At 39.8% G+C, this 26,670-nt stretch overlaps 1 protein-coding gene across 1 annotated transcript in view; it reads right to left on the bottom strand.

Moving 5' to 3' along the window:
- TUSC3 (tumor suppressor candidate 3) overlaps nucleotides 1–26,670 on the bottom strand; it is a 114,316-nt gene that overhangs the window by 11,332 nt on the left and 76,314 nt on the right. Inside the window, exons 7-9 of the mRNA XM_045821385.1 lie at nucleotides 11,912–11,975; nucleotides 5,124–5,198; nucleotides 3,752–3,842 (exon numbers count right to left, since the gene is read on the bottom strand). Of these exons, the coding sequence (XP_045677341.1) occupies nucleotides 3,752–3,842; nucleotides 5,124–5,198; nucleotides 11,912–11,975 (230 nt within the window). The remainder of the gene's footprint in view (nucleotides 1–3,751; nucleotides 3,843–5,123; nucleotides 5,199–11,911; nucleotides 11,976–26,670) is intronic.

Genomic DNA, 26,670 nt, shown 5'->3' with positions numbered 1-26,670 from the left:
AAAGGCGTGGACACGATTCACAGTAACATAGTGACATACGTGACATGATGGCAGGTCAAAGCGTCACAGGGGTTCAGACGCAAGCAGACAAAGCACAAGTTGGACACTGAGAAAAAGTAAAACGCAGACAGCAGCCTCAGCCGAAGGGGCTGAGTGAAGGGAGGCACCAAGGTATGGGACGCATTGGGCGGTCCCTGTGGCTAACCAGCAGCCAGCCGCACCGTCCGTGAGAGGCCAGGGACTAACCGTTTTAAACTCTGAGCTACATGTCTGTCAAAACTACTTCACTTACCTGGTTTTTGCGTGAAAGTAGCCAACAGACAATACACAAGCGAATCTGGCTGGGCACCAATAAAACTTAGCTCATGGACACTGAATTTTATATAATTTTAACGTGTCACAAAATACTTTTTTCCAGCAATTTAAAATGGTCAGAACCGTTCTCGGTTTACGTGGCACTCAAGCATGGGCAGCAGGCGGGTCAGCCCACGCGGCTGTGGCTGACCCCGTGGGAAGCCGGGGGCGCCCTGAAGGTGCGCCGTGAGAAGAGACAGAAGAGGCAGACGGAACCAAAGTTAGACAAAAAGTAAGGGGACTTATACAAAGTATTACTACACAGCTAGTAAAATCATATCTCAGAATAGTTGACCCTGAAATACGCTCATGTCATGTGAAAGAAAAACCAGCTTATACAACATGTATGGTATAATCCTTTCCTAGTTTCCAAATATACACGGGCCTGACTGCTGACACCGATACTCTGGGTGTTGGGATTACGAAAATTTGATTTTCTTCATCTCACTTATCTGTATCTTCTGCAAGGGACATGTATTAACTTTCCCTCTGCTTTATCGTTGGCCTTAGCAGACTGTGATGAAGAAACAACACCGTCTGTGCGGGGGGGAAATGATTGTGTGTCACTCTAGGATAAGGGATGGCTCAAGGAGGGTGCTGGCTACCCGTCAGGGAGCTGAGTTAGGAGGCCGGGCAGCGTCTGAACGACACTGTGCACAGCAGTTACCGTGGCAGCACTAGGGGCAGAGAGTGGTGGAGGCCAAGGTGACTCCAGGGTTTCTGAGTTGTGGGGATAACGGCGTCTCAGGGAAAGCGGGGAGAAGAGGAGAAACAAGTGTGGAAGCGGAGATGAGGTGGGTTTGCACAAGGTACAGGGTCAGAACCTGACGAGTATACTGGACTGAGAATAATCTAAAAGGAAAGAGGCAGGAGAGTGTTGTGTTGCCAGGTCCACGGTGTCCATTTCAGAGCAGCTGGTGAACTCTAACGTGGAAAAGGTTATGTGGGTTGCAGAACGGAGAGAGACCTCTGTGTTTGCTTACCGAGAGGTCACTGGAGACCCGTATTACGTGAAAAATCATTTCCTTTTCTCTTTCTGTAAAATATCTGAAAAGCTACCAAACAGTGGTCTGTGTTTTACTTTTATTTATTTATTTTTAAATATTTTATTTATTTATTTTTAGAGAGGGATGGGAGGGAGAAAGAGAGGAAGAGAAACATCAGTGTGTGGTTGCCTCTCACATGCCCCCTACTGGGGCCATGGCCTGCAACCCGGGCATGTGCCCTGACTGGGAATCAAACCTGCAATGCTTTGGTTCGCAGCCCGCGCTCAATCCACTGAGCTACGCCAGCCAGGTTACTTTTATTTTTACTTATCTAGAATTACTCTTTCTGTTCTTGCTGTGCTACACACCAGGATGGGCACAGTGCTCTCGAATGAATGAATACTATCCGACTGGGAGTTGGGTAAGTTCTCTACTGACATGCTCGGCTGGACAGAACTCTCCTGTGAGCAATTTTAACTTCCTGTGGTGGTGGCGGTGACGTTACGGCACTCTGTCACATGGAAATCATTCATGCGGTCCAGGGGCGGCTGCTTGGACTTTATTTTGGTATCCAAAAAAAGTGCAGAGGGAAGGAAAAACTTGGCTGCTTTATACAGCACGGATAAGCTGCTAGCTAATTTTCACTCCTGTCTCATTGCTCCGTAGTTAGTGGAACTCAATAGTTCACTGTCCTCGGGACTGGTCAACTTGCACTCCATGTTCAAAACTGGTCTAAGGGGTGCAAGGCTGATAGCCAGAGCTCTTTAGCCAAAAGCCTAAAGAGGCTCTCTTCTTTGTAATAGGCTACCAAAGCCAGAGAAGACTTCAGGTCAAAAAAGAAAAGGATCTAAAAAAGAAAGGCCAAAAGAAATTCAGGGCTTTCTTAGGAATAGGGAGAGCTCTTTAGCAATCAAAACCTTTTTGTTACCTATAGTGGCACAGAGTAGCCGATGTCAAGTCTACCAACTGCCAAGGCCCCTTCTGTACACAGACTACACAGAGGGGACACAGAGAGCTTTGATGACGTGATGATTAACAAGCAGGCATGGTCAGAAATGGGGATGCCACGTCTGGGGGAGAAAGAACAGTGCAGCCAGCAGGTGTGGGCTAAGGTGGAGAGACAGATGAAGACAAGAACTCTTGGAGCCTCCCTGCTTTCTGTGGGCTGCTCTGTGGCGACTTTCTGCCCGAGTAAGGAAGGTGTATTTGCACGGGGGACACGGCCCTTCAGAGCTCACCTGGACGTACGTGCCTGCTCAGACCATGTGTTCTGAGGTCTGAGAGGTTGAAATGTGCAGTGCAAAAATCAAGCAAAACACTGGACCCTGAATTTTCTATAAAAATTACTTTGGCTTTATTTCTGAAATTATCAAATAGTTATTTAAAATGTTAGTACACATTCAGAAAACTTGTATTTTGTTGTATTATCTTGGATGTTGAAGTTTACATTGATTTTCGTGGGAAAAGGAATTTGGCTACAGTTTTCCGAGGCAGAATTGAGTATGTTCCAGTCAATAGTTCTAGTGTGGCTTTCTTCCCTAAACTAAAAAAACAGACGTAACCAAATAGAATTCTATTTTATCTGGAGTGAAGGGCATATGCATGTATACGAATGTTACTGTTTAAAAAATATACTGCTTCTGTCAAATAGCTACTTCCATGTGTACAAGTCTGCAGCTGGGATTTTTATCTGAGGAATTATACCTGTAGCAGGTAAGTACCAAATGCATAAGACTGGAATTCGAGATCTCACAATTGTACGTTATTTTGCATTTGTAAAGCTAATTTGCTGTATGTGACTTGTACTCATGAGATAAAAATGGCCATGTGGAAGATGAGGAAAACTGAGGCTCAAAAGATTAAAAGACTTGCCTGAGGTTACAGTTTTAAAGTGCCACGGTCCAAATCACATTTTCTCACTCAGAGTCCAGATCACTTTCCAAACACCATAATGAAATACAACAATATGGAAAAATGGTCCTTAAGAGTCAATTTCCACATGCACATTATTACCATTACAAGAGTTAGCGTGTATTCTTTACTTAGACACGGCAGGGGAAAGACAGGGGTGCCTTCACAGCGCTCCTGCTTCAAGGCTAAACCTCAGCGTGAGACGGGCAATCCCAGGGGCATCCTCATCCGGGAGGTGCAGTGCAGGCTGATCACCACACTGTCTCTCTGTCCTCTGGAATAAAACTGCACTCTGCCTGGGAACGGACACCGTGTCCTACATCATCTCCTCTTATAATCTATGCGGAACACACCGTAGGTACTCTCTAGACGTGCTTAACTGAGTTTAAAATCTCTGGGCAAATGAGTTAGTTACCTTACCTCAATCCTTAAATACAAATTAACCACTCTGCTCATCCTATCAGTTAAAAGTGAAGATGGTCATGTTAGTATAGTATTACCTGTAAGGATAGCCGTGGTACTTGGAACGAAATATCGACAGTAGAAAACTGAAGAAGAACACCACCAGGCCCAATCCCACGAGGCAAATTACTAGAAAGAGACAGAAAATACTACTGTTAGTATCTAGATACGCGCAACCCAAATAAATGTCCATGCTTTAGAAATGCATCAAGTAAATTACAGTATACTTGCATTTAACAGTTCACGACATAGACAGGCAGGACAAATCAGATAATCCAAAATACAATGTATTGTTTTCCAAATCCCTCTCACTTACCAGTGACATTTAAGACCTTCTGTACTTCCCCACCCTACCTTCTCCTGGAATATTTTCCCCATGTGTTTGCCCTTTTTCCTGCCAAAATTGGTTATCTTACCAAAAAAAGTACTTTTCCTGCAACCACAAGAGGAGTTGTTTCACCAAGGGGTAAAACAATGAACCTGCTCAACATTACGCCGTTTTTAAGAAGGCGGTGCGGTGAGTTGCCGGTCTTGGACTATGGCCGGGAAAGGCAGAGACCCTGGAAAAGGGAGCATCAGGAAGCGCTTCCTTTTAAACCTCGGACATGAGGGAGTCTGAAGGTCATTGGAAAGTGCAGTCTCAGTCACGCCTTGGCACTCGTCAGTTTCAGAACTGGGCAAATCCGACACTCGTCACATTTTGACACACAACATGCTGCATCAATCGTGGCTTGCTTGTCACTCCTTGGAACAAATTACCCAGGAGCTCATGGCTTGTTGGTGACACCGACAGGTACCGAGCCCCGAGGCACTTTCCTTGCAGGGCAGCATGGGACTCATGCAAGTCTAGCAAGTGCCGCGAGTCCCGAGCAAGCGCGCAGTGCTGAACTTTCTTTTCCTCATCAAAATGCCACGAGGACAGGGATTGAGGAGTTCTGAAGCCGACTACTGAGGTATGACTGTATTTCAGTGTACAAACATATGGAACTTCTCCTGAGTCAGTCTTCAGATGCACACCTGATTTTTGTGGCATAGAGGACATAGCTTTTGACAACAAAATCTCTAAGACTCCCCGCAGAATTCTCCTTCTCACCCAGTAGGGTGGATGTTTCTACAGAGACTGGAGCTTCAGGAGAGGTGCGCCCCAGCACCCCTGACAAGGGTGCAGAGCAGCTCTCCTTTATGGGCAGTTCCTCAGAAAATCACCCAGTTCCATTTTGGAAGAAATATACTTTTATTTACTTGCACAGATCTAAGAAATAGAAGAAGGTAATAAACACGGTGACCTTCTTCAAATCAGAACATTTCTTTAGAAGTTTACATTTACAAAGAACTTTTATATTTTCTTTTTGATTTAAATGAATCTTAAGTCTAAAACAAAATTACAAAAACACCAACACAGAGACTTACTCCGTCTTTTTCCAACATCTCCTTTGGATGTTGCTGCTTCGTTTAGAAGAACCATCCCCATGGTGATGGCGGCATCTATAGTAATTGTCAAGGAAATAGCGGAAATGCACGTGAAATCTATTAACTTTTCTGGATCTGAACATAACATATTCTGTTCCAGAATAGCTAAATTAAAATACACACTGAGGTAAATAGTCTATTCTCTTTGTACTGTTTTTATGCTTTGTAGTATAATTTGAAACCTGGAAACGAGATACCTGATTTTGTATTCTTTCCTTAGGATTGCTTTGGCAATACTTGGGACCTTCTGTGGCTCTGTATGGAATTTTGGAATTTTTTTCTGTCTATAAAGAATGTATTTGGTGTATTTTGATGGTATTCACACCAAATCTGTAGATGGCTTTTGGAAGTACAGCATTTTAACACTATTATTTCCTCCAATCCATGAATAAGGGATGTCTTTCCATTTGTTTGTGTTGCCTTCAATTTCTTTCAGCAAACTTGTACAGTTTTCATTGTACGGATCTTTCACTTTCTTGGTTAAATTTATCCCTAAGCTTTTTGTTTTTTGATGCTATTGTGAATGGGGCAATTATCTTTTCTTGTTCTCAGCTATTTTATCAGTAGTGTATAGAAATGCAACTGATTATGTATCCTGCAGCATTGTTGAAATCCTTACTGGTTCCAAGTTTGCTGGTCGAGTCTTTGAGAGTTTCTACATATAAGGTATCGACTGCAAACTGTAACAAATTTTCTTCCTTTCCGATTTGGATGTCTTCTTATTTCTTTGTCTTGCCTAATTGCTTTAGCTAGGACTTCCAGTATTATATTGAATACGAGTGGTGAGAATGGACATCCTTGTCTTTGTTCCTGATATTAGAGGAAAATATTTCAATTTTTCTCCAAGTTTTCTATATTGTTAGCTGTGTGCATTTCTCATATATGGCCTTTACTATGTTAAAGTATATGTTTTGACTGTAGCCAGTCTTCTGAGGGTTTTCATCATGAAAGGATGTTACATTTTTGTCAAACCTTTTTCTGCACCTGCTAATGTAATGTGACTTTATTTCTTTCACTTTATTAATGTTATTTATTACATTTACTGACTTTTGTGGGTTGAAAAATGCTTGCATCTTGGGGATCAATCTTGCTTAGTCATTGTGTGTACTTCTTTTTATGTGTTCTTGAATTTGGTTCACTAATATTTTCTTAAGAATTTCTGGTAGTGTCCCTATATGATTTTGGTAGCAGGGTAATGCTGGCCTCATAGAATGAGTTTGGAAGTATTCATTACTCCTTGGAATTTTGGAAGAATTAGAGGACTGGTATTAATTCTTATTTAAAAGTTGAGTAGAATTTTCTAGTGAAGCTTTCTGATGCTGGGATTTCCTGTGTTGGTAACTTTTTGATTACAGATTCAAGATCTTTGCTCATTATCAGTCTGTTCACATTTTCTATTTCTTCCTGATTCAGTCTCGATAGGTGTGTGTTTCTAGCAATGTATCAATTTCTTCTAGGTTATATAATTTGTTGTCATATAATTGTAAAAGTGTCTTATGATCCTATGTTATTTCTGTAATGTCAGTTGAGTTTTCTTTTTTGTTAATCTAGCTGAAGGTTAGTCAATTTTATTTATGTATTTTTAAGAACTAACTCTCAGGCCTTGAACAGTGTGGCTCAGTTGGTTAGAGCATCATCCCTTAAACTGAAAGGCTGTGTGTTCAATTTCTGGTTGGGGCACATACCTAGGCTGAGGGTTTGGTCCTGGTTGCTGAGTGTACAAGAGGTAACCAACCGATGTTTCTCTCCTGCTCTCTCCCTCCCTTCCACTGTCTCTAAAAATCAGTGAGTACATCCTTGGGTGAGGTTAAAAAAGAAAGGATAGTTGACCTAATTTCAATCATCTTTAATTTGCAAAATTTTTCTAAAGGATGGTTCAATACCAACATTTCTTATTGATTTTCTGTCTGGAGGACCTATCCATTGCTGATGGCGGGGTAGTGAAGTCCCTCACTATTAGAGCACTGCCTGTTTCTCCCAGTACATCATCAGTTAGTATTTGCTTAAGACGTTCAATACACCAATGCTGGGTGTGCATATATTATGACTGTTTTTATCTTCTTGCTGCATTGAAACCTTTCTCACTATATAGCTGCCTTCTTTGTCTCGTTACCATTTTTGGCTTGAAGGCCACCTTGTCTGATCTAAGTATAGTACCCTAGCTTTCTTTTGGTTTCTACTTGCTTGGAATATTCTCTTCCATCTTTTAATTTTGAGCCTATGTTTATCTTTTGAGGGAGAAAGGAGTCTCTTGCAGGCAGCATGTAGTTGGATCCTATGTTTTTATCCATCTGGCTACTCCATGCCTACTGATTATTAAATTAATCCATTTACACTTAGTGTGATAATTGGTATGTAAGGACTGTCTTCTGCCATATTATCTTCTCCTAGTGATTGTTGTATTATCTCCAGTGTTTCTTTTCCCTTTGTTTCTATTTGCTTTTATAAATTTGTGGTTTCCCATGGTGATTTGTTCAGTATTCTTTTTTATTATGTTTCTTATCTATGTTTTTGCTTGTGATTTTTGTGAGGTTTACATACATCATCTCAGATGGAGATGCTGTCAGCAGAAAAAGACCATCTTATCTTCATTCTTCTATAAAAATTCCATCTTTTTACTCCTCCCCTTTCATATTTTTGACATCAGAACATCTTTCCTATTTGTGAATTCCTTAACGATTTGCAGCTTTTATTATTTTAATGCTCTTAACCTTTATACAAGTGGTTAATACACAAATATGTACAGTTTTCTAATTTTAGTCATCAAATATATCTGAATTTTGTGTACTTTCATTTTGTGTGCATGCTTGTCACTAATTAGCATCTTTTCATTTTAGCTTGAAGGACTCTTGCATTTCTTGTAAGGCAGGTCTAGTGGTGGTTAACTCCTTTGGCTTTTGTCTGGGAGAGACTTTATTTCTCCACATCTAAAGCATAACTTTGCTGGATAAAATAGTTTTGGATGACAATTTTTATCCTGCAATAATATGATACGCCATTCTGCTCTCTCGTAGACTATAGAGTTTCTACTGAGAAATCCAATGATTGCCAAATGGGAGTTTCTTTGAAGGTTACTTTATTTTCCCTGGCTGTCTTGATGATTTTTTTTTATTCTTGATTTTTTGACAGTTTCACTGTAACGTGTCTTGGGGAAGGTCTTGATGAATGCAGCATTTCTTTTAGCTTTGTGGACTTGCATGTCTAGCTTCTTCCCCATGTCTGGGATGCAAGCTGAGGTCCTATCCACCTACTTTCTGACACACAGGTGCCTGTACCTCCTGGGGTTCCCACTGTACTGCACAGAGGTGCTTCTGTTTGGTTATGGATGTCTAGCTGGTTGTAAATCAAGGGGAGAGAAAGAAAAGGAATGACTCACACTGCCATGGTAATGAGGCCATTTGTTATCTTTTCATTTCAATGTGGCAAAATTGTTAAGTCTTTTCATTTATGAATTTTGGTTATTGTTTCTCACTGATGAAATTAAGTCATACCTCTAAGTATTAAGAACACTGTCTTCTAATATCACTGAAGTTATGTCATTTTCTACTCATAACACTAGCTTTCCATGTCATTTACAGTAAAAACGAAAGACCTCGAAATGGCCTCAAGGCCATACATGATTTGCATCTGGATCCACTGCCTATCCTTGTAGACCCTGCTTGCTCTTATTCTTGCCCTTGCCCTCTTCCAACACGACAGCCCCTGGGCCTTGCAACCTTGCACTTGCTGTTCCTCTGCTTGATGCGCTCTTCCCCCCGCGAAGAGTGTAAGAGATGTGACTATATGGTGAATAAACTGTAATTTTTCTGAGACTTGTTCTGTTGTTCTAAGGTTGTTAATGCCTACCCCGCCCCCACAAATCCCCTGGTCTAGTTTGTGTATAATTTTGCACATTTGTATTAACATCATAGCAATACATATTTCAACTACTGTGCAGACTCCCCAGTTTCCCTGCTGATCCTGCCATCATCTTACTGCTTAAAAAGTAAAAATACTGACGTGATCCCACATACGATAGAAGCTGTTATTTGTGTAAATTATATACAATAATACCCTGAGGCATTGGGCATTCTACTGAACTAATAACAAACCCATTTGTATTATGTTATAATTCATTCTCAATTGCACATGATGTTAAGTTCACTGTTGCTCCTAGGAAGAGAATCACAATTGTCAATTTAAAGATAAATGAGAACAGATGTTGAAAAATGTATTAGCCGCATTATAGAAGACTTAAAAGGATCTAAATCTAAAGTTATCTTCAATTTGCATCTATCATTAATTTTCTGTCGTCTTCCTTGGATATAACACATTAAAAGAAACATTTTTCTCTATCATAGATTGAAAACAAATGCAGAATAAAACACTTTCATAGTATACCTTATACCACTTCCATAATATATATACATATACCAAAATGGTGTATATACCAAAACACTTTCATAATAATATACAATATTTGCTGTTTACAATGCATACCCATATTTTTGTCCTAAACTTTCAGGAAAAAACCTTTTGCTTTAATTTTTTAATTCAATTTTTATTTATTTGTACTTAGATATTTGTTTTTTTGTGTTCTAAAGGAATTTTTGCATTTATTTTTGAACATATTATGGTACAAGAAATTCAAAACACAAGAACAAATACAAGGTGTTTCAGGCACTACCCATGTATAATGTGCATCGTCATCTTTCCCACAAAAATTTGGGCAAAAAGTGTGCATTATACACAGCAAAATACAATAGTTTTCTCTCGTAGACTACTTAGGATTGTTCCCTCTCCCCAAATAAGATACTGAGAAAACAAAACACTACTAATAGGGAGAAAAATCACGTTCTTAGTAAATATAAAGCTATAACCTATGACATCAAACAGCTCCATCTGTGCTTCCTTAGGTTTTTCCCAACAAAACTTTGTACACAGCAATTGCATCTAATCATCTGGCTTGCTAAATTTGGAGGAAAAAAACAAGGCAGAAATGGTCTCCCATAGATAAACAAAAAGTAACCATCTGGAATTTCCATTTTTTTTTTGCATAAGGAAAAATATATACATAAATTCCAAAAAAATACAGTGAGTTAAAAAAATAGATTCTGCCAAAGAAAATTAGACATTATTATATAATGGCTTCTTTTTAACTTTTATCCATAAATTTAGTAAATCTACCATTTTAAAAGATTTTCTTTTCCATAAATATCTATAAAATAAAACAACAGGAAATAAAGCAAAAATAATTACTGGTAATATAAAGAGAATAGGGACTTTAATTATTTTATGTATTACTGTCAAAGCCCTATATGGAAGATTTCATACTGTTTATGAAATTTCTTTGCATCCTAAATCTCAGCTTCATGTCAGTGAGCCATGAAATGAAACCCTGGAGAATTCCTGCTTTCGTTCCTTTCACTAGGTTCCCCTGATGTGTTCAGTGGACTAGCTGCTTTGAGTAACACATGCTGCTAAAATGCTATGTCATAGATTGAAACAGGATAGAAAATGGAAAAAAATATGAACAAATAAGAGCTAAAGAGTTACCTGCAATAAATACTTTGTTTCTTACTATGGTACTTTGACACAAATGTATTTTGCTTCATAAATACCTTTATGTAATTAAAAGATAAAGTAAGAATAAATATGACCTTGCCATATTTTTTAATGGAGATGTTCTTATAAAGATATCTCCAAATATTTCATTTTCTCACCTAAAGCCCCTCTGATATGCAGAAAATATTAATCTCTTACCATATTTAAGTTGGAGCACAGAAACCTTGCACTTACTGATGATAATCACAACATTTGAGAATGTTTACGCAACATTTGAGGTGTTTCCAAATCCAATCTACGAGCCAAAGTAAAACAAGAACTAATATTCATCGTAATAGCTTCTTAATTTTGAAGCCATAAGGATATGGATCATTTAAGGCAAGCAAGAAATGGACCACAGATACGTATAGTTCCATATATGCAATGAGTTTGTGTGGTCGAGTGTGGAAGGAACAAAAATGTTGAGGACTGGGAGGGGAAAACTCAGTGTTGCTCACTGGGTTTCAGAGACACTGCAATTAAAATGGAGTCTCATAATCTCTCTTCTGAAGCTTCATGTCCAAGGTCAAAACTTCACACAATCACACAAACATTAGTGTTCTTCCAAAACAGTTTTTCGTACAAAAAGTAACTTCATTCTAAGAATATTCAGAGTTTGTTTTTAATTAGACACTTGAACCTTACCTCCTTCCTAACCTGCTATCTTCCTCTTGGCCTGTCTACCTCCAATCCGTAAATTGTAGTGTACTAACTCATTCAAAACAGTTGGTATGTTCCAAAAAGAGATTTCCAGCTACCCTACACTCTTCTGACTGATCAAAGTATTTAAGGGAACCAGCACTAAAATAGTGTTTTCCGTCTTGATTTTTGTATCATAGGACACTATCTTCTCCTCATTAAGATCCTACAGAGAAAACCACACAAACTTCACAATTAAACTCTACCCAGAGATAATCAATGCAAAAGCTATTAATTTGAAATTCAGAAGTCAGTAAAAAAATTTAGTCTGTTCATGATTCAGAATAAAAACAAAAATTATAATAGGAAATGATTAGCATGGGAATTAGAAAATTTCACATAGCAACTTTAAAAATGTCCTGTATTTTACAAGGCCTGGTATTTATTACGAGGGGAAAATCACTTGGCAGCCACTGGCTTTGTGCTGTCGGCGTGTGAAAGGATACTCAGCACCAGGATGATGTGCGACTCGGCCACGAACTGAGCCTGGCTGCTCCCGTGGATGTAGCTCTACAAACACAAGACGAAGAAGCAAGCATTACAGGCTGTGGAGAGGATTTTTTTTGTTTTTGTTTTGAATATTTTGCAGTTTTCTGTCATGAAGATAATGGAAAAATCTATTAAACCCCATGTATAGTTCTTTTGAATAAAATAGTTAACTAGAAATAACATGAGAATGCTGGTGGTTGATACCGCTTTAAACTGTAGGAAGCAACTGAATATCACAATACTTACATCTTGTTAAAAAGTTAACCACAAACACAAATAATGATTTTTCCAGAGTTATTGCAAAATGATTGCATAAGGTACAGATTGGAGCAAGTAAGTATACTAAGTTTTCATCCATTAAAATAAGTAAAAACATGACCAATCAAATGAATTTTTAAGATAAGGAGATAGCTTTATAAATGCATTCATTTCATTAGAGCATTTTCATTAATTTTAAAAAGATAATTACTAAAACTGGTTTAGCTCATTGAGAATCGTACAGTGTTTCATGTCTTATAAGACCTGTGTTAGCTGGTGCCATATTATAGGAAATCTGACAGAAATCTTCATCTAGGATATTTTGCTTCTAAAAATCCAACTTCCACAGTATTTCAGCTGTTAATCTCCCATGAAAATTAGTTGCTTTGCAATTGCTTCTAATAAAAGTCCTTTCCCATGTTTTCTGTGCATAAAAAAATTCTGTAGAAAAAATAACTATGATATAAGATCAATATCCTCAATTTTACATCACATATGAAGGATAACTGTCAGTGAGAAATTTGGTCTTCTCTAAATTTTCCTATTTTTATTTTTGGCAATGCATATGGATGGAAGTTTGCATACTTTAGTAGAGACAGTTTTTAACTAAGAGAAAATTAGTCGTTCTTGGCCTGAACCCTAAATACATCACCAAATGTCTCTGATATTCAGTATCCCCTCACTTACAAAATTGGGAACAAAAGTACATGATTCCTACGATCTCTTTCAAGTATATAAAGTCTTGTTTTATCATTAATGCTATCTTGATATTTTCATATAAAAGCTGTTCTTTATACACTAAACTGTCTTTGTTTCCATCTCAAATTTCTAATTTCATAGTGCAGCTGCCTCATCCAAAGATGTATTTAGATGTATCCTTTAAGCACAGCTTCAAGCAAACTGGATAAAAACTATTTCTGGTCCACTTACGTTATATGTTCTGGGGAATCTTATATGTTTTCTTCTGATTCTATTTATTTAAATGTCCCTATATAGAGAAAGTACAGCTTTGAAAATCATAGAGCTAATCAGTTAAGGCTCTTAACATTAGTCAAGAATGACAATGTAGCAAAACAAATATCAATACTATAAGCTATGCTTGACATCAAGTTTGGTTGAAAACGAAGACCCTCCAAACTAGGAAATAAAGGTTTTATTTTAATAATTGTAACAGCAAGGATAATAAGCAAATAGAACCAAGTACTAATAATAAACTTATCGATCACTCATTTTGTATAAGACACTTAAAAGTTTTACATGCAATATCTCATTTAATTCTAATAATCCTAAAAGATGGGCATTTTTTATTATAGCCATTTTATAGATAAAGTACCTGAGGTTTAGGGGAGGTGAAGGAGCTTGCCCATGTTTTCATATTTAGTACATGAACACACTGGGATTTGAAATTAAGTCTCTGACTTTGGATCCTGAGCTCTTATTCAATCTCCTACCTTGTTATATACTGGACATTTGACTGGATGTTTCACATATGCTACCCCACTGTTCTTCTTAACACCATACAAAATCGTTATTATCGTGTCATCTTCCAAATGAGGAAACTGGATTTAAAAGGATCAATTTGCTTAAGATTGTACAACCAGTACTTGGTGCAATTAGGGCTGAAACTTGAGTCTAATGACCTCCAAGGTTCAAACCTTTTGCACCATACATTAATAACATCAAAAGAAAAGAAGGGAATCAAGTGAAACACTTTATAAAAGCTTTATCTGGCAATCACTTAATTAAATGATGATCATGAAAGTAATTAAAGTCAGTATTTGTACAACTGACTGAAATATGAGGACATAACAAGACTGGGTATTATAATGAGATTTATATAGACTAGAAGGTAGTTTGCCTATATTAGAATCACAGATTTAGAGAAGCAAGAACTTTCTAGGTAAGTGGTTTCAAAACGTTTTTAAGTAGTAGACTCTTCTCTGGTCAGAGCTGTCAGCAGACTTCCATATCTGAAGTTCTGTGGTCAGATCTCCGTCTTACGGGGCTTGATCTGATGAATCTGCTGCAGGTGATCGCTCTCTCCTGTCTTTGCAGTATTTCCTTCCCTTGACTTGGACGGGGTCACTCTGGGTTCTCCTACTTTCCTGGCTCCTCTTCATCAGGCCCCATGGCTGATCCCTTTCATTACCCTAACTCGGAGCTCCGGAGTAACTCAGAGCTGCAGAGACTTAAGCGCCTTCTCCATATTCCTCCTTCCCAGGCGTTCGCATCCGATCTCATGACTGTAATGATCATTTCCGTACTGCGGATTCCTGCATTTCTGCCTCCAGCCTGGGTCCTCAGACTTGCATCCAGCCTGCACACATCCGGCCCCACCTGGTAATCTAACAGTCTTCTTCATAATTAGACTCTACCTGGGACTGTAAAACTAAAACGGTCAAAACAAATTTTTGATATGCACTGCCCTCCCCATCCAACCCCCCGCCTTTCGATCCCAGAAAGAGCAACTTAATTTTTCCAGTTTTTTAGGCCAAAACCTTGAAATCATTCTTTTATCTTCCCACTTCCCTCTGTCCCTTTCCATACAGCCAGTCGTTGAGAAAACATGGTTAACTCTATTTTCAAAATCCATTCCACATTCAACCCCTTGTGCCCAGCTGCAGGAAGCGCTGGCAGAGAACCCCGAGGGCTAGAACACATGTAGCCCAGGCCCAGCAGTCACGTCTTCCCTGCGTGAGGGCAGCAGCCTCCTCTGTTCTCCCTGCCTCCACCCTGTGCTCCAACTGTCAGGTCAATCCTGCCAAAACGAAGCAGATTCTACCATTATGCTACCAGAACCCTTCAATTCTTTCTCAAATGTGTGAAGAAAATGCATCATTAAATCTCTTTTCTGCTTCCAGTCACAAAGACAGAGAACCCACATATCTCCAACTAATTTAAAAATGCAGCTAGGCTAAAAAAGATTCACGCTTGGTCCTTAAAGACTTATCATTGCCCTACTACAAATCTCTAACACTTGTGCTTATTTCTTGTACACACGAGGCGGGTCAGAGTCAAGGCTTGCAGACAGTCCTGCTTCCACCACCTGCTGTGACCTCATGAACAAATTTCCGAACCTCAGTGATCTCCTCTTTAATAGGGACAGGAAGACATCCTCAAAATGCTGTTCTAAAAGTCAAATAATGTGAAGTGACTAGCACAGTGCCTGGTTTTCTCAACAGTAATTAAGAAACACCCCAGGATAAATCATTTTAAAGTCTCTATTCCAAAGAAACTGTTTATATGTTCTAACCACTAGACGAGCATGCTTAAATGCCATTCAGAAATTCATTTTAACCGGTAAATTTAGTGTGTTAAACTGATAATTTGTAAAGATGATACGCAGGAACCTGTACTAAAATTTGGCTTTTGTCCATATTCTTTAGTTATCAAAATCACTTTAAGACCAGATACACAAAAGATTTCAGGGCTTAATACAGTAGAATTCATCTAATAAATTTTTACTGGGCAATTATTATGTCCTAGGCACTGATTTCGGCAATGGGATCCAGCATTACAAAAACAGAAAACAAACAAAAAACTGAAAAAAAGAAAACTATATTCTCATGAGTTTACACATTTAAACTGTGAGAACACATTTTGTCTATCGTAGTGCACCAGAGCGATTTCCGGCACCTACTAGAGGCCGGTGTGAGCAAACACAAGAATAAAGGATAAATATGCATTCCAGAGGTCTTGTGTATTAACCTTAGGAAGCTATCTTTCAATTAGGGGCCAGCTACTGTAATGCCTTAATCTAATTAAGATTGACCTAAGGTCCACATTTTAAGCTCTTTTTAAAAAATTTGAATTTAACTGATACATGTACTTTCAAATTCCTTTATAGAAGTAATAAGTAATGAATTCCTTTACAGCTTTAGCATGATGTTCATTTATATCTTTCTCTCTCTGATATCTGCTAATTCTCATAAGGAAGATATTAGTGAAGTGGTCATTGAATCCTAAAGATACACATATTTAACTTGCATTTATAACCACAGTGCATTTTCAGATTAAGCAACAAGACAAGAAGAAAATCTGTATGTCCTCTGATATTGAACATGTATCTATTTTTTCCATGGAGACAAATGGTTTGACAAACCGTTAATACAAATGTTCTTCCCTTATCCAGTCCATTGAATACTTCATAGAGCATACAAACTAAAATCAAGCAAAAGAATGATTAATAAATATTACTATATTAGAAAGTTCATTACCATGGCTTACTTAAAAGCCATTTTTATACAAGAGAAAAATTAGATGACTTCAAGTTTGCATAGCATAACATAAATATATATGAATAATACACTTAATTTCAAGTAACACACTTGAAAATAAATTAGTATGTTTTTTCATTACAGTGGTTCTGATACCTCTTACACAACAGTATCAGAAAAGGAAATGGAAATTTATCTAAATATAGTACATTTCAGAAGACAGAAGAAACTTTATTCCCTTTAGTTTATTCCTAAATTCTTGGAAGGTAAAAGCAGTAATTATGCTCTGCTTTTTCAATATATTAATTGTGCTGGTAGTGAGCAATCATTAAGGAGTCCTTTATGCCCTTAATATTCTGAAAATAGTAACGGCCGTGGGGCCAGCAGGTTGTTGTCTGAGAGGGCAGCCGTTGTAATGAAAAGCACGCTGAACTTAGAGGTCAGGACTCTTGGTTTCTAGTGCTGATGCTACGCATTCAGTTCAAGAAACTAGCTGTTAATCTTGATCAGTGCAATCATTTGGGTCTAAGTTTCCTAATCTGTGGAATAAAAACGGTGAAATTTATTTTACCAAGAAAACAAGGTAGTAGAGTAGTTTATAAAAATTGATTTCAATCAAAAATCCTCGATCTGCCACAAGTATGACCTTGAACAAAATTACTGTAAGCCCCAAACTGTTCAACTGTGTAATGGGAAAAACAAAATGTGAAAAGTGGATTCGATAATATACATAAAATACTTAGTATTGGACTGAAAACCCAAAAGCAGTCAATAAATGTTTATTATCATTGTTACCTAAGATTCAAATAAATTTAACAACTTTTAGTCATGTGACTCATGTGAGCATAATGTCCACTCATTTAGGACTATCGTTAATCAATAACAGTTGACTATATCTGGCTTAACTTCTCCTGCCAGTGAATAATTTTTTAAAAATTTCTTACTCAAGTCTCTTACATACCAAGCTAATGTTAAAACGATTATCTGTGAAGCAAAAGCAAGATATAACCAACCCATCTATTCGATAAACCCTAATGAAGATTATTTTAGTTAAAGGAGCTTTCAAGAAAAAACAAGTAGTAACATAAGCAGAGAACAAAATACTGTTCAGTAATGTGTGTAAGCCAGCAAATAACTCTTTTGAAGACAATAACATCGGGTTCAGATTAGTTGTTATTTGTCTCTTATTCACTGACAAAATGTATACTGGCGTCTACCTTCTTTGGAATAAGTTTCACTCACAAATAGTAAATAAATAAACAAAGTGCTTAAGCCAATCCCATGCAGATGTGATTGTGACCATTCTAAAAACTGTAAAGCGCTTAAAAATCATTTATGACACCAAGAAAATGGTGAATGAATAAAACTAAGATTAGGTGTTGTTGGCTGTTACCCAAATCACAATTTGTCTTAGTTCAAGGCCAAATCCACGAAAGTGCTCCCGGTCCTTTCTTTCACTTTAAAATACATGGTTACAGGGCGCGCCCAGGGCCCGTCAGCGGCTCCGGGGAACACTGCTGTGACTACCGCGCACCACCCACACGATGCTGTCCGACCTCTTCGTGCGGTTTCACTCAAACCATATCAAATGTGGGACACGCTTTCCGTGTGTAACGGAATGACATGCCCATTTCCTCTCTTTGCATTTTCATTCCTGTTCTTGCGTACATCATGAAAAACTACCTGTGTAAATCCTTTCAGCCTTTTTCATCCCTTTTTTACTTGTCTGTACAAGGACAACAGACACTTGAAATTTAATAAATCTTTTAAGTGATAATCCCTCAATTACCTAGCAGAGGAGTCTTCTAAGTATTACAATAGCAGAAAAAAGAAAACACAATTTTCTATCAACAAAAAAAAATATGAAGTATGAAAATCTGGTGTTTTCTTTGACAATATTTCCTAAGTGAAAAGGGTTGTCTCATTGCTCCTATTTACCTATTTCTTATAGTTTATACCCCTCTCTCTGCCCCCACAACCACCACACTGTTGCCCATGTCCCTGAGTTCTTCTACTAATTTTTGATCCCTCCACCCCCAGCCTCTGCCCTCCCAGAGCTGTCAGCCTGCTTTTAAATAGTCATCTGTTCTTTGAGGTTAATCTTGGCTGTTTAAGCTTTGCAAGTAGAAAAGCTACTACTGTTTTCCTCACAGCCTGTACATAAAATAAGGGGTCTGTTTTTTGTGTAGAATAGAATCAATCGTTTTTTACCATGTCATTCTAAGTAAATAAGATGGCATTTCAAAATCTGTTAAGATAATAGGAGGGCAGTAATGACACCCTGGTCCTGAATCTCCTTTGTGTGCCAGAGCACTAAAATAAAATCATCTTTATTGTTTCCTTTTCTGTTTCTTTCTGGGACTACTACTGTCCAGGAAAGGATTCTTTTGAGATATACCATCTTGTTTAGTGTTAAAATGCATAGAAATACTTAGTCAGAGGCATCCTATGATCTTCCCACTGCATGATGCTATAATCCTGCTTACGATGAAACCGATCAGTTGGGTGTTCACTGAAAACAAAGTGTGGGAGCAGGCAGGTGAGCTTCTGTTGAGCTAATGACAAAGGGAAGCATCCTGGGTCACCACTGTTCCTGGGCAAAACAAGTTGAAATCCCAAGGCACTTGGCACTCTGACATTCTGATAAAAGATGTATCTATTTCCTGTTAGTTATACATTTCTAGCCCTTTCCTTAGGGGTCTTCTTTTTATTCATCAACCTACACCCACTTCTCTGAGTCAGCACTAGTTCTTGTGAGGCTGCTCTGCCCAATGGCAGGTGGGATACAACTCAGACAATAGCCAGGCCACGTCCTTCTGGATTTGCCTGGAGGAGATATAAATAGGTATTACCTATAACTAGGTGGCCGAGACCGCCACTGCGCGCGATTTCTCCAGAGGCTATGTACATCTCCTGCTTGAAATTCTTAAGTACTTCATTAAACATTTGGATTAAACTAAAATAGATTACAGTAGACACAAAACAGTTCTTCATGAAAACACCGATAAATTGTACTGCTTGCCAAACTCACAGTATTTTGTCTCTGTCAACTCTTAGCAACAAGACCCTGCTCTCGTTAACTGAAATCTTAGGACATCTTTCAGCCCTGTTCCAGCTGCAGTTGCTGCGTGGCGGGTGTGGGGGGGCAGCCCTTCTCTACCCTGGCCTTACTCTTCTGTAAGCACGAGTATCAGTGAACTGGTGGTGCAGGTAATGCAAGTGGGGGGAAAAGCAACAGGAAAACAGGACAGCGACAAAACCCCCCCAGAAACTTTCAAGCAGTCCTAGAGAAATCTGAAGCAGAACACGCTAAAATAGCTCATTATAATCGTCCTGCCCGAGAAGGTCAGCCAGTGAGAGCCCACCGCGCAGGGGTGGAACTCGTCCAGGGTGATATAATCCCCCTCAGGCCCCAGACGCCAGGAAGACAGTTAGTTACTGGTGACACACCACGCCTAAAGCAGCACCTCTCACTTTCTGAACAAAACGGATGATATGGCCAATGGAAGAGAGAGTTTGCTATTCAGACCTACTGTACTTCCAAAATTTCATGAAAATAAAAAATAGAGCATAATAAGGTTAAGATTTTTTCCAAATGTATAGCAGAAATTTAAAAGGTCGTATGCTTCACCTTCTAGGTAAATTAGAGTAACTAATACTTTGTTGATAACAACAGATTTCTAGACTTATTATAGATTTCATTTTATTCAGTAACAAAAGAAAACTTGAAATGCATTGTATAATTAATTACTCCCAACAGAATTTTCTTTTGTAATTAAAGTAATAAAAAGATTAAAATGAAAAGCTGTTTGTTATATTCTACAACATTTCACATCCAAATGAAAAGCCTTTCAAGTGAGAGATACTGAATATGTACATTTCTAATTCTTTCAAAGCTTTGGTAGCTGCCACGTCAGGTATATATAAAAAGGATAATATAATCAAAATGTATGGGTTTTTTCCCCTCTTTTAACCTCCGGGAGAAAAGATCAAACATCAAGGCAGATTAACATTCTCATGTCATTATTATAAATGTAAATTCAAAATGCAAACGCATCAACAACAACATAAAAACCACTAATGCTGCTTAAAATTTACATCCTTCTCTGTTACAAGTAAAATCTCTCATCACCCAATCTTTGCACCTGTAATTTGTCTGAGAAAACACGAGGAGCGGAGCTTCTCTGTCCTCTAATCGAGCTTCGCCAGCATTTGAATGATTTCCCCTGTAAAGCCGTTTTACTTCCCTGTAATTCATTTGCCTCGTATAATCATTGTTTTGTTACTTATGGGGCTATTAGGTGATAAAAAAGATGTTATCAAGCAAACTCTATAAAATGCATTTAAAGAAAAAATAAACAAGAATCACTTTCGAAGCATAGTCTGTCTCTAACATTTCTTTTTATGTCTCTGTAAAAATGGATGTCCACATCTCCAGTTCTCAGTAAACACTTAAATAATTCTCTATGTGTAAGCATATTCACGTAGATGACAGATACCCTGGGTGGCCAGGCAATTATTTCCTAATAATAAACCTTTTAGCGTATCTGTTAGAGCATTCTCTGGTCATTACTTGAACCTTGTATTTATTCATGTCATTGATTCATCGATTGTAATTTAAGCAAAACATGCTGAGCCTGAGTCCCCAGTCTACCGTGCTGAGCTATCGGCTACGACAGTTTTTCTGGTCCAGTGCTTCAGACAGCTTCAGTTCACATTCTGAAAGCCGCTCTTACATTGTCTTAAGAATGACACTTCCTCTCAAGTTCACCTAAGACCTACTGCTTTAGAAGTCCAGTGCCGTCCATTCCTCCCCGGTCTGGCGCACCGCATTCTGATGGGCAAGTCTGGACAATCGCTGTCTCTGAATATTTGACATCAGAGACTTCACCTTGACATTGGATGTGAAATACAGTGCAATGGTACGATAAATGGAAGCTAAGAAATTAAAATGACACTGATAAGGACTCAGACATCTGACCCAGACAGCACAGCTGACAGCACCACGGCTTCGCACGCCTTGGGAACAGGTTTAACTGATGACGGATGTTACTGGTGGAACCTGCTCATCTGCCAAATATGACTTGACTTTCCTGGTGTCATTTTCTATTTCTCTAAGCTTGCTATTTCAATGCTACAAATGAACAACATTCACCTTTATATTTAATCACTATACTAGGCATGTGAATCCAGGTATATGAGGAGTACTTTGTATGTAATAGGCTGCTGTGCAACTTCTGGTTTTACTGTAAGGGCTTTATACACCAACCGCAACAATCATCTTCCGCGGAAGCACCACACTCCGATGGCTGAGAGCTCGGGCTCCGAGCCGGGGGCTGGGTTGGAATTCCAGCTGTGCGGGGCTGAGCCTGCTGCTTCACCAGCTCACATGGTTCCGTTGCTCCTCTGTAAAGCAAGGGTGGCTGTGATAATAACTTAAAGCTTTTAGAAAAGTATGACATAAAGCAAGCCTTCAGTAAATGAGCTATTATTGTTGTTCCATTTTTGTGTTCCATACATATTCACTGAATGTCTGATGGGTCACCTTTCTAGGCATTTGAAATAAAACAGTGAACAGAGCAGATGTCTCTGGCTTACAGGTGTGTGTGTGTGTGTGGCAGGGAGCGGGGTAGAGATACACAACAGTATAAACGGTGAGTATACAAGTATATAACCTACATGTACATGTAAATAAATTGTACACTAAGGACGTTGGGTAGCCACACTGTTTCCGTGGGAAGCACACGGAAGGCAGAGGAGAGCAAGGACCGGCCCAGGCCTTAAGGGAGAGATGTGCTCAATGAACAGTAAGGCAGTGTGTTGGCGAGGACTTAGTTTCTCCCGAGTCACACGAGAAGCCATAATAGGAAGGTTCTGACCAGAAGAGGAACGGGATCCGTGCTGAGAAGAGACGAGGGCGGAGCAAGGACAGAAGCAAAGGGAGCAGAGGGAGGCGACTACAGTGACCTGGTCAGAAGACGCTGGTAGTTTAGAGTGTGTTGGTGGCAGCTGGTGAGAAGTGGTCGGATCCCGGATACACTGTGATGGAAGCCAGTATTTGTTGTTCCTGTGCGTTTTATGCAAAAGGAGACTAACTTTGTAAGCGATAGAATATTATTTTAAAGTCCAAATTCACAGTAAATACATATTGCAGTATTTATCAAAATAGAGAACATTTACATTCAATTGGAGGCACATGAGTTTAAACAAAATGTGCATAATCTGTTATGTATTTCCATTTATTAAAGTAAAGAGGTCACTAAAAGGGTAGCATATACTTTAATTATAAACGAAATATGTTACAGTGTTTGTGGAAGTTCCACTCTCCTGACATTTTCTCCCTTGAAGATGCATGCTCTCACCGCCGACAGCTCCTCCGCAGGGAAGACCTACTCCCACCCAGGCGTCCGTTCCCACGTCCTCCGGGGCAACTGCTAATTGGGTATTTCTCCTGAACTATCCCACTTGAATGCCCCTAACACTCTGGAATCAATTTTTTTCAAATAAACGTCAATATTGCCCACAACAACTAATGTATCTTTGCCAGACATCTGTGCTTCCGTCAATAACATAAACATCCTGCTAATGATCCAAGTTTCAGCTCTGCCATCTCTGTCCACATCAATCACGAAGCCAGCGAGCGAGCACTTCCTGTCCCTGCTAAACCTTCTAAAACCACCGCTTTCATCATCTGTGGCTCACAAACCTGTGACAATTTAAAACTTGCCGATAGGCTCTTCAAAGCCTTTGGCAACATAAGTCAAACGCCTTTGACTCAATCAATCCCCTCAACCATAAATAAATCCAACAAATATCTATATAGTACTTAAGACTAGGAAATACTGTACTCCATAGTGTGAGAAAAACAAGTAAATATAAAACATGGTATTCTGGGGTTTTTTTGCTCAAAAGCAAAGACATTACATGAGCATGAAAATATATCTATCCACACGGGCGAAACAGAATGGGGGCACTGTGCGGACGCTCCAGGTTTAGCAGCCGAAGGTCTTCAGTCTGTGCTGGAGTTGCCTCACTTGTAGATGACAGTATTTGTCTTACTGAGAGATGGTGTAGGATTGAATAGCATAATTAATACAGTTACCTACTAAGTTGCATGGTGTTTAGTAAAGACTACAATTTTGGCTATAAATTTAGGTATGTATTTGCTGAGTTCCAGAGAAATAGAAAAGGTGAAATTACCGTAGGCTGAAATAGAAGAAAATACTCCAAAGATGGTTAACTGTAAACAGGATATTTCAATGTAGATTTTGTTGAGAAAGTCATGGATCTGGGGAGAGAATTTTTAAACAGGTAGAAGGTGAAAAGGAAATTAACAGAGGATGGGAATCCTACAAGGGAAGGGAGCCAGGCCCTAAAATGTAACCTTCAAGCTTAAGGAGTTAAACTCTGAGGAGCAACTTAGAAAAGTCATTCAGAAGCAATCTTTCATGACTTTTTACTGCAAAGGAGAAAGCTGGTAGGGAAGACAAGAAAACAAGGGCCGGGGAGAAATAGGTAGTTTGGGGAGCATGTTTGCTATCACCCCAATACTAGGAGCTAGCCCGGATTCAGGGTAGTTCTTTAATCTACTGGACGTGCGGCTCCGGGAACCCCGGAGGGGCGGGTGGAGGTGGTGGATTTGTCTGTCACTCTCGGTCACTACAGGGCACCACGCAGTGGCTTCTGTAATGCAGGTTACATTGCATTTCTCGATCTGGTGCTAGTTAGGTGGGTGTGCTCTCCTCATGAAAATGAACTAATAACTTGTTCATGTTTCTAAATTCATAGAAGGTTTTCATTCCACTCAAATCAATAAGTAAATAACTGGGAATCTTGCTACAAAGATACATTTCAGGATTCCATTTTCTGGAATCTGCATTTTAATAAATCCTCTGGGGATCTGCACGGCCAACATGCAGAACGTAGCTGGAAAAACAGCAGCTGAGAGGTTCAGAAGCATCTCCTTATCACAGCAGCGTTGCTGCTCCTGCCACAGGCACCCCTGGGCTGGGAGACACGTCCGCTGGATTTAAACCCCTGGCCTCCCGATGCACAGCCGGTGGAAGGGTCACTGGCTGCAGAATGAGGGCTCCCTATAGGTCAGAACTCATTTCCGCTCTTACTCTTCATTTTATCCAGGTTTCAAAAGGCCCAGGCCTTATCGCAGATAGCAGAAAAATGAGAAATCATCGTTTCTGCCTTCCAGAGTTTATAGTTTTGTCTATTTAAGTACATGTTACCGAAAATACAAAACAGACAATTAAGTGGTTGGCAAACGAAGCACTCACTATAAAAGAGGAAGCATGAAGGAGCGAACATGGTTCCTAGGAAGATAATCAAAAACCTAAAGTGACCCGTCAACAGACAGGAGCAAAAGGAGGGAACACTCCAGAAATGGCAGGCTGGGGGGCACCGAGGAAGGAACAGTACGGGCTGGAGACACGGCTGCCAGATGAGGCTGGAAATGGAGGCCGTCACCACGCTGGAGGGCCCCTGGATAAAAGAGAAAAATACCTACACCTAATCTTCATTTTATAGGCACAAGAAAGCCACAGAGGACTTCTGAACAGGAGACACGATGGTGAGTAATTTCAGGGGCCTGGGCCCGGAACCCTACGTGTCATGGACTGCAGCGAGAGAACGATGGAGGTGAGTCACCGTGCTGGATGTCGGTGGCTGTGAACCTGGGCTGTGCAGCTGGCCAGGTCTGGGCTCCCCTGCAGCTCCACACCGATCAAGCCCCTCCCCCTATGAGGCAGGACTCCTCCCTTCTAACTGGGAGTAAGAGTGACTCCTCCATATAAGAGTAAGACCGACGGAGGTAACATGTAAAGCTCCTAACACACTAGAGGCAGCTCTTCATCATGGTCATTGTCCTCATCACTTCTTCACCTAGCTCATGCTTCTCCTGTGCTGTTAGGTAGGGGGTATTCAGATGGCTTACCTAACTTCTGTGGAGAACAAAATTCTGATGGAGAAAATACAGGTAAGGCACAATGAAACAGACAAAGAAGGTATAAAATATATGCAAAAAAAACCCCAAAAACGGATTAACTAGGTCTAGTTCAACCTGCCAAAGGGGACCTGGGAAATACGTGAAACAGCCAAAATATGCAACATTCAACTTGTCTACTAGTGCTTGCAGTCACCATCTTAGACCTGGACATGGGCAAAAGCTGCCAGGTGGCGTTCCTCCTAACAAAACAGTACACCTGTATATTGCTGTTAAGCTATTATTACTAAAAGCAAACTTTTCTCAATGGTACCCAATCAGCTAATCTGCCTACTTGACCCCCCAAGATAGATTCTATTGGCTGTAATAGACCTTTCCAAATTTAACACAATCTTATAACCAGCATTTTTAACTCTATCTGGTAAACTGCTTGTCTCCAATTTGTTTAGTTCATTTTCTAGTTTTGTTCTGTTCTTTCATTTGAGAAATGTGTCCTTGTCTCTTCACTTTGGCTGATTCTCTGTGTGCATTTCTACGTGTTGGGTAAACTGCTGTGCCTCCCAGGCCCGCTAGAGTGGCCTTAGGCAGCAGGTGTCCTGTGAAGCCCAGTGACACAGTTTCCCTGTCACTTGTGCCAGGTGTTCCAGGAGTGCCCTCCGGCTGTTTGCTCGATTGTTTTTGGCATATCCATGAGCAGAACTGACCCTCGGGCCCGAGTGTGAGCTTTGGTTGGTCTAGAGCAGAAACGCTGTTTTGTGGGGGCTGACCCCATGGAGCTGGAGTTACTTTAGCAGGGCTCTGGTGACAGGCGAGTTCGCCCTTCCGGTGTATCTGTTTCGGAGCTGGTTGGGTGGTGCTCTGGTGTGGTCTGAAACTGAACACTACGTGTGTTGGTTCCGGAGACTCTTGGGAGGGGCTCCAGTGCAGGCCAAGGTCAATTGCTATTCGTGCCCAGCTAGGGGCCACCTGGTGGGAACTACACAGTGATGTGTGGTTGGCTGCCACATGTGCTGGGCTTGGAGGTGCTTGGGAGAGGCTGTGCCGTGAACCAAGGGCAGTTGCCACTAACGTCAGGCTTGGGACCATTTGGCAGGCACCACAATGAGCTGAGGCCAGTTGCTTCTTGTGCCAGGTTTGAAATCACTTATTTGAAGCTACCTTTGAGGCTAACACTGGCCACAGCTCATACCAAGCTTGGGGCCACCTGATGGGAGTTACAGTGCAAATTGAGACTGGTTACTCCTTGTGCCAGGCTTGGGGCTTCTTAGCAAGATATACAGGGCCTGCT

This window comes from Phyllostomus hastatus, unplaced genomic scaffold (genome assembly GCF_019186645.2).
Source record: "Phyllostomus hastatus isolate PE091 unplaced genomic scaffold, TTU_PhHast_1.1 phas_scaffold_46, whole genome shotgun sequence".
NCBI classification, from domain to species: Eukaryota; Metazoa; Chordata; class Mammalia; order Chiroptera; family Phyllostomidae; genus Phyllostomus; species Phyllostomus hastatus.
This window is presented reverse-complemented; position numbering and strand designations above follow the sequence as displayed.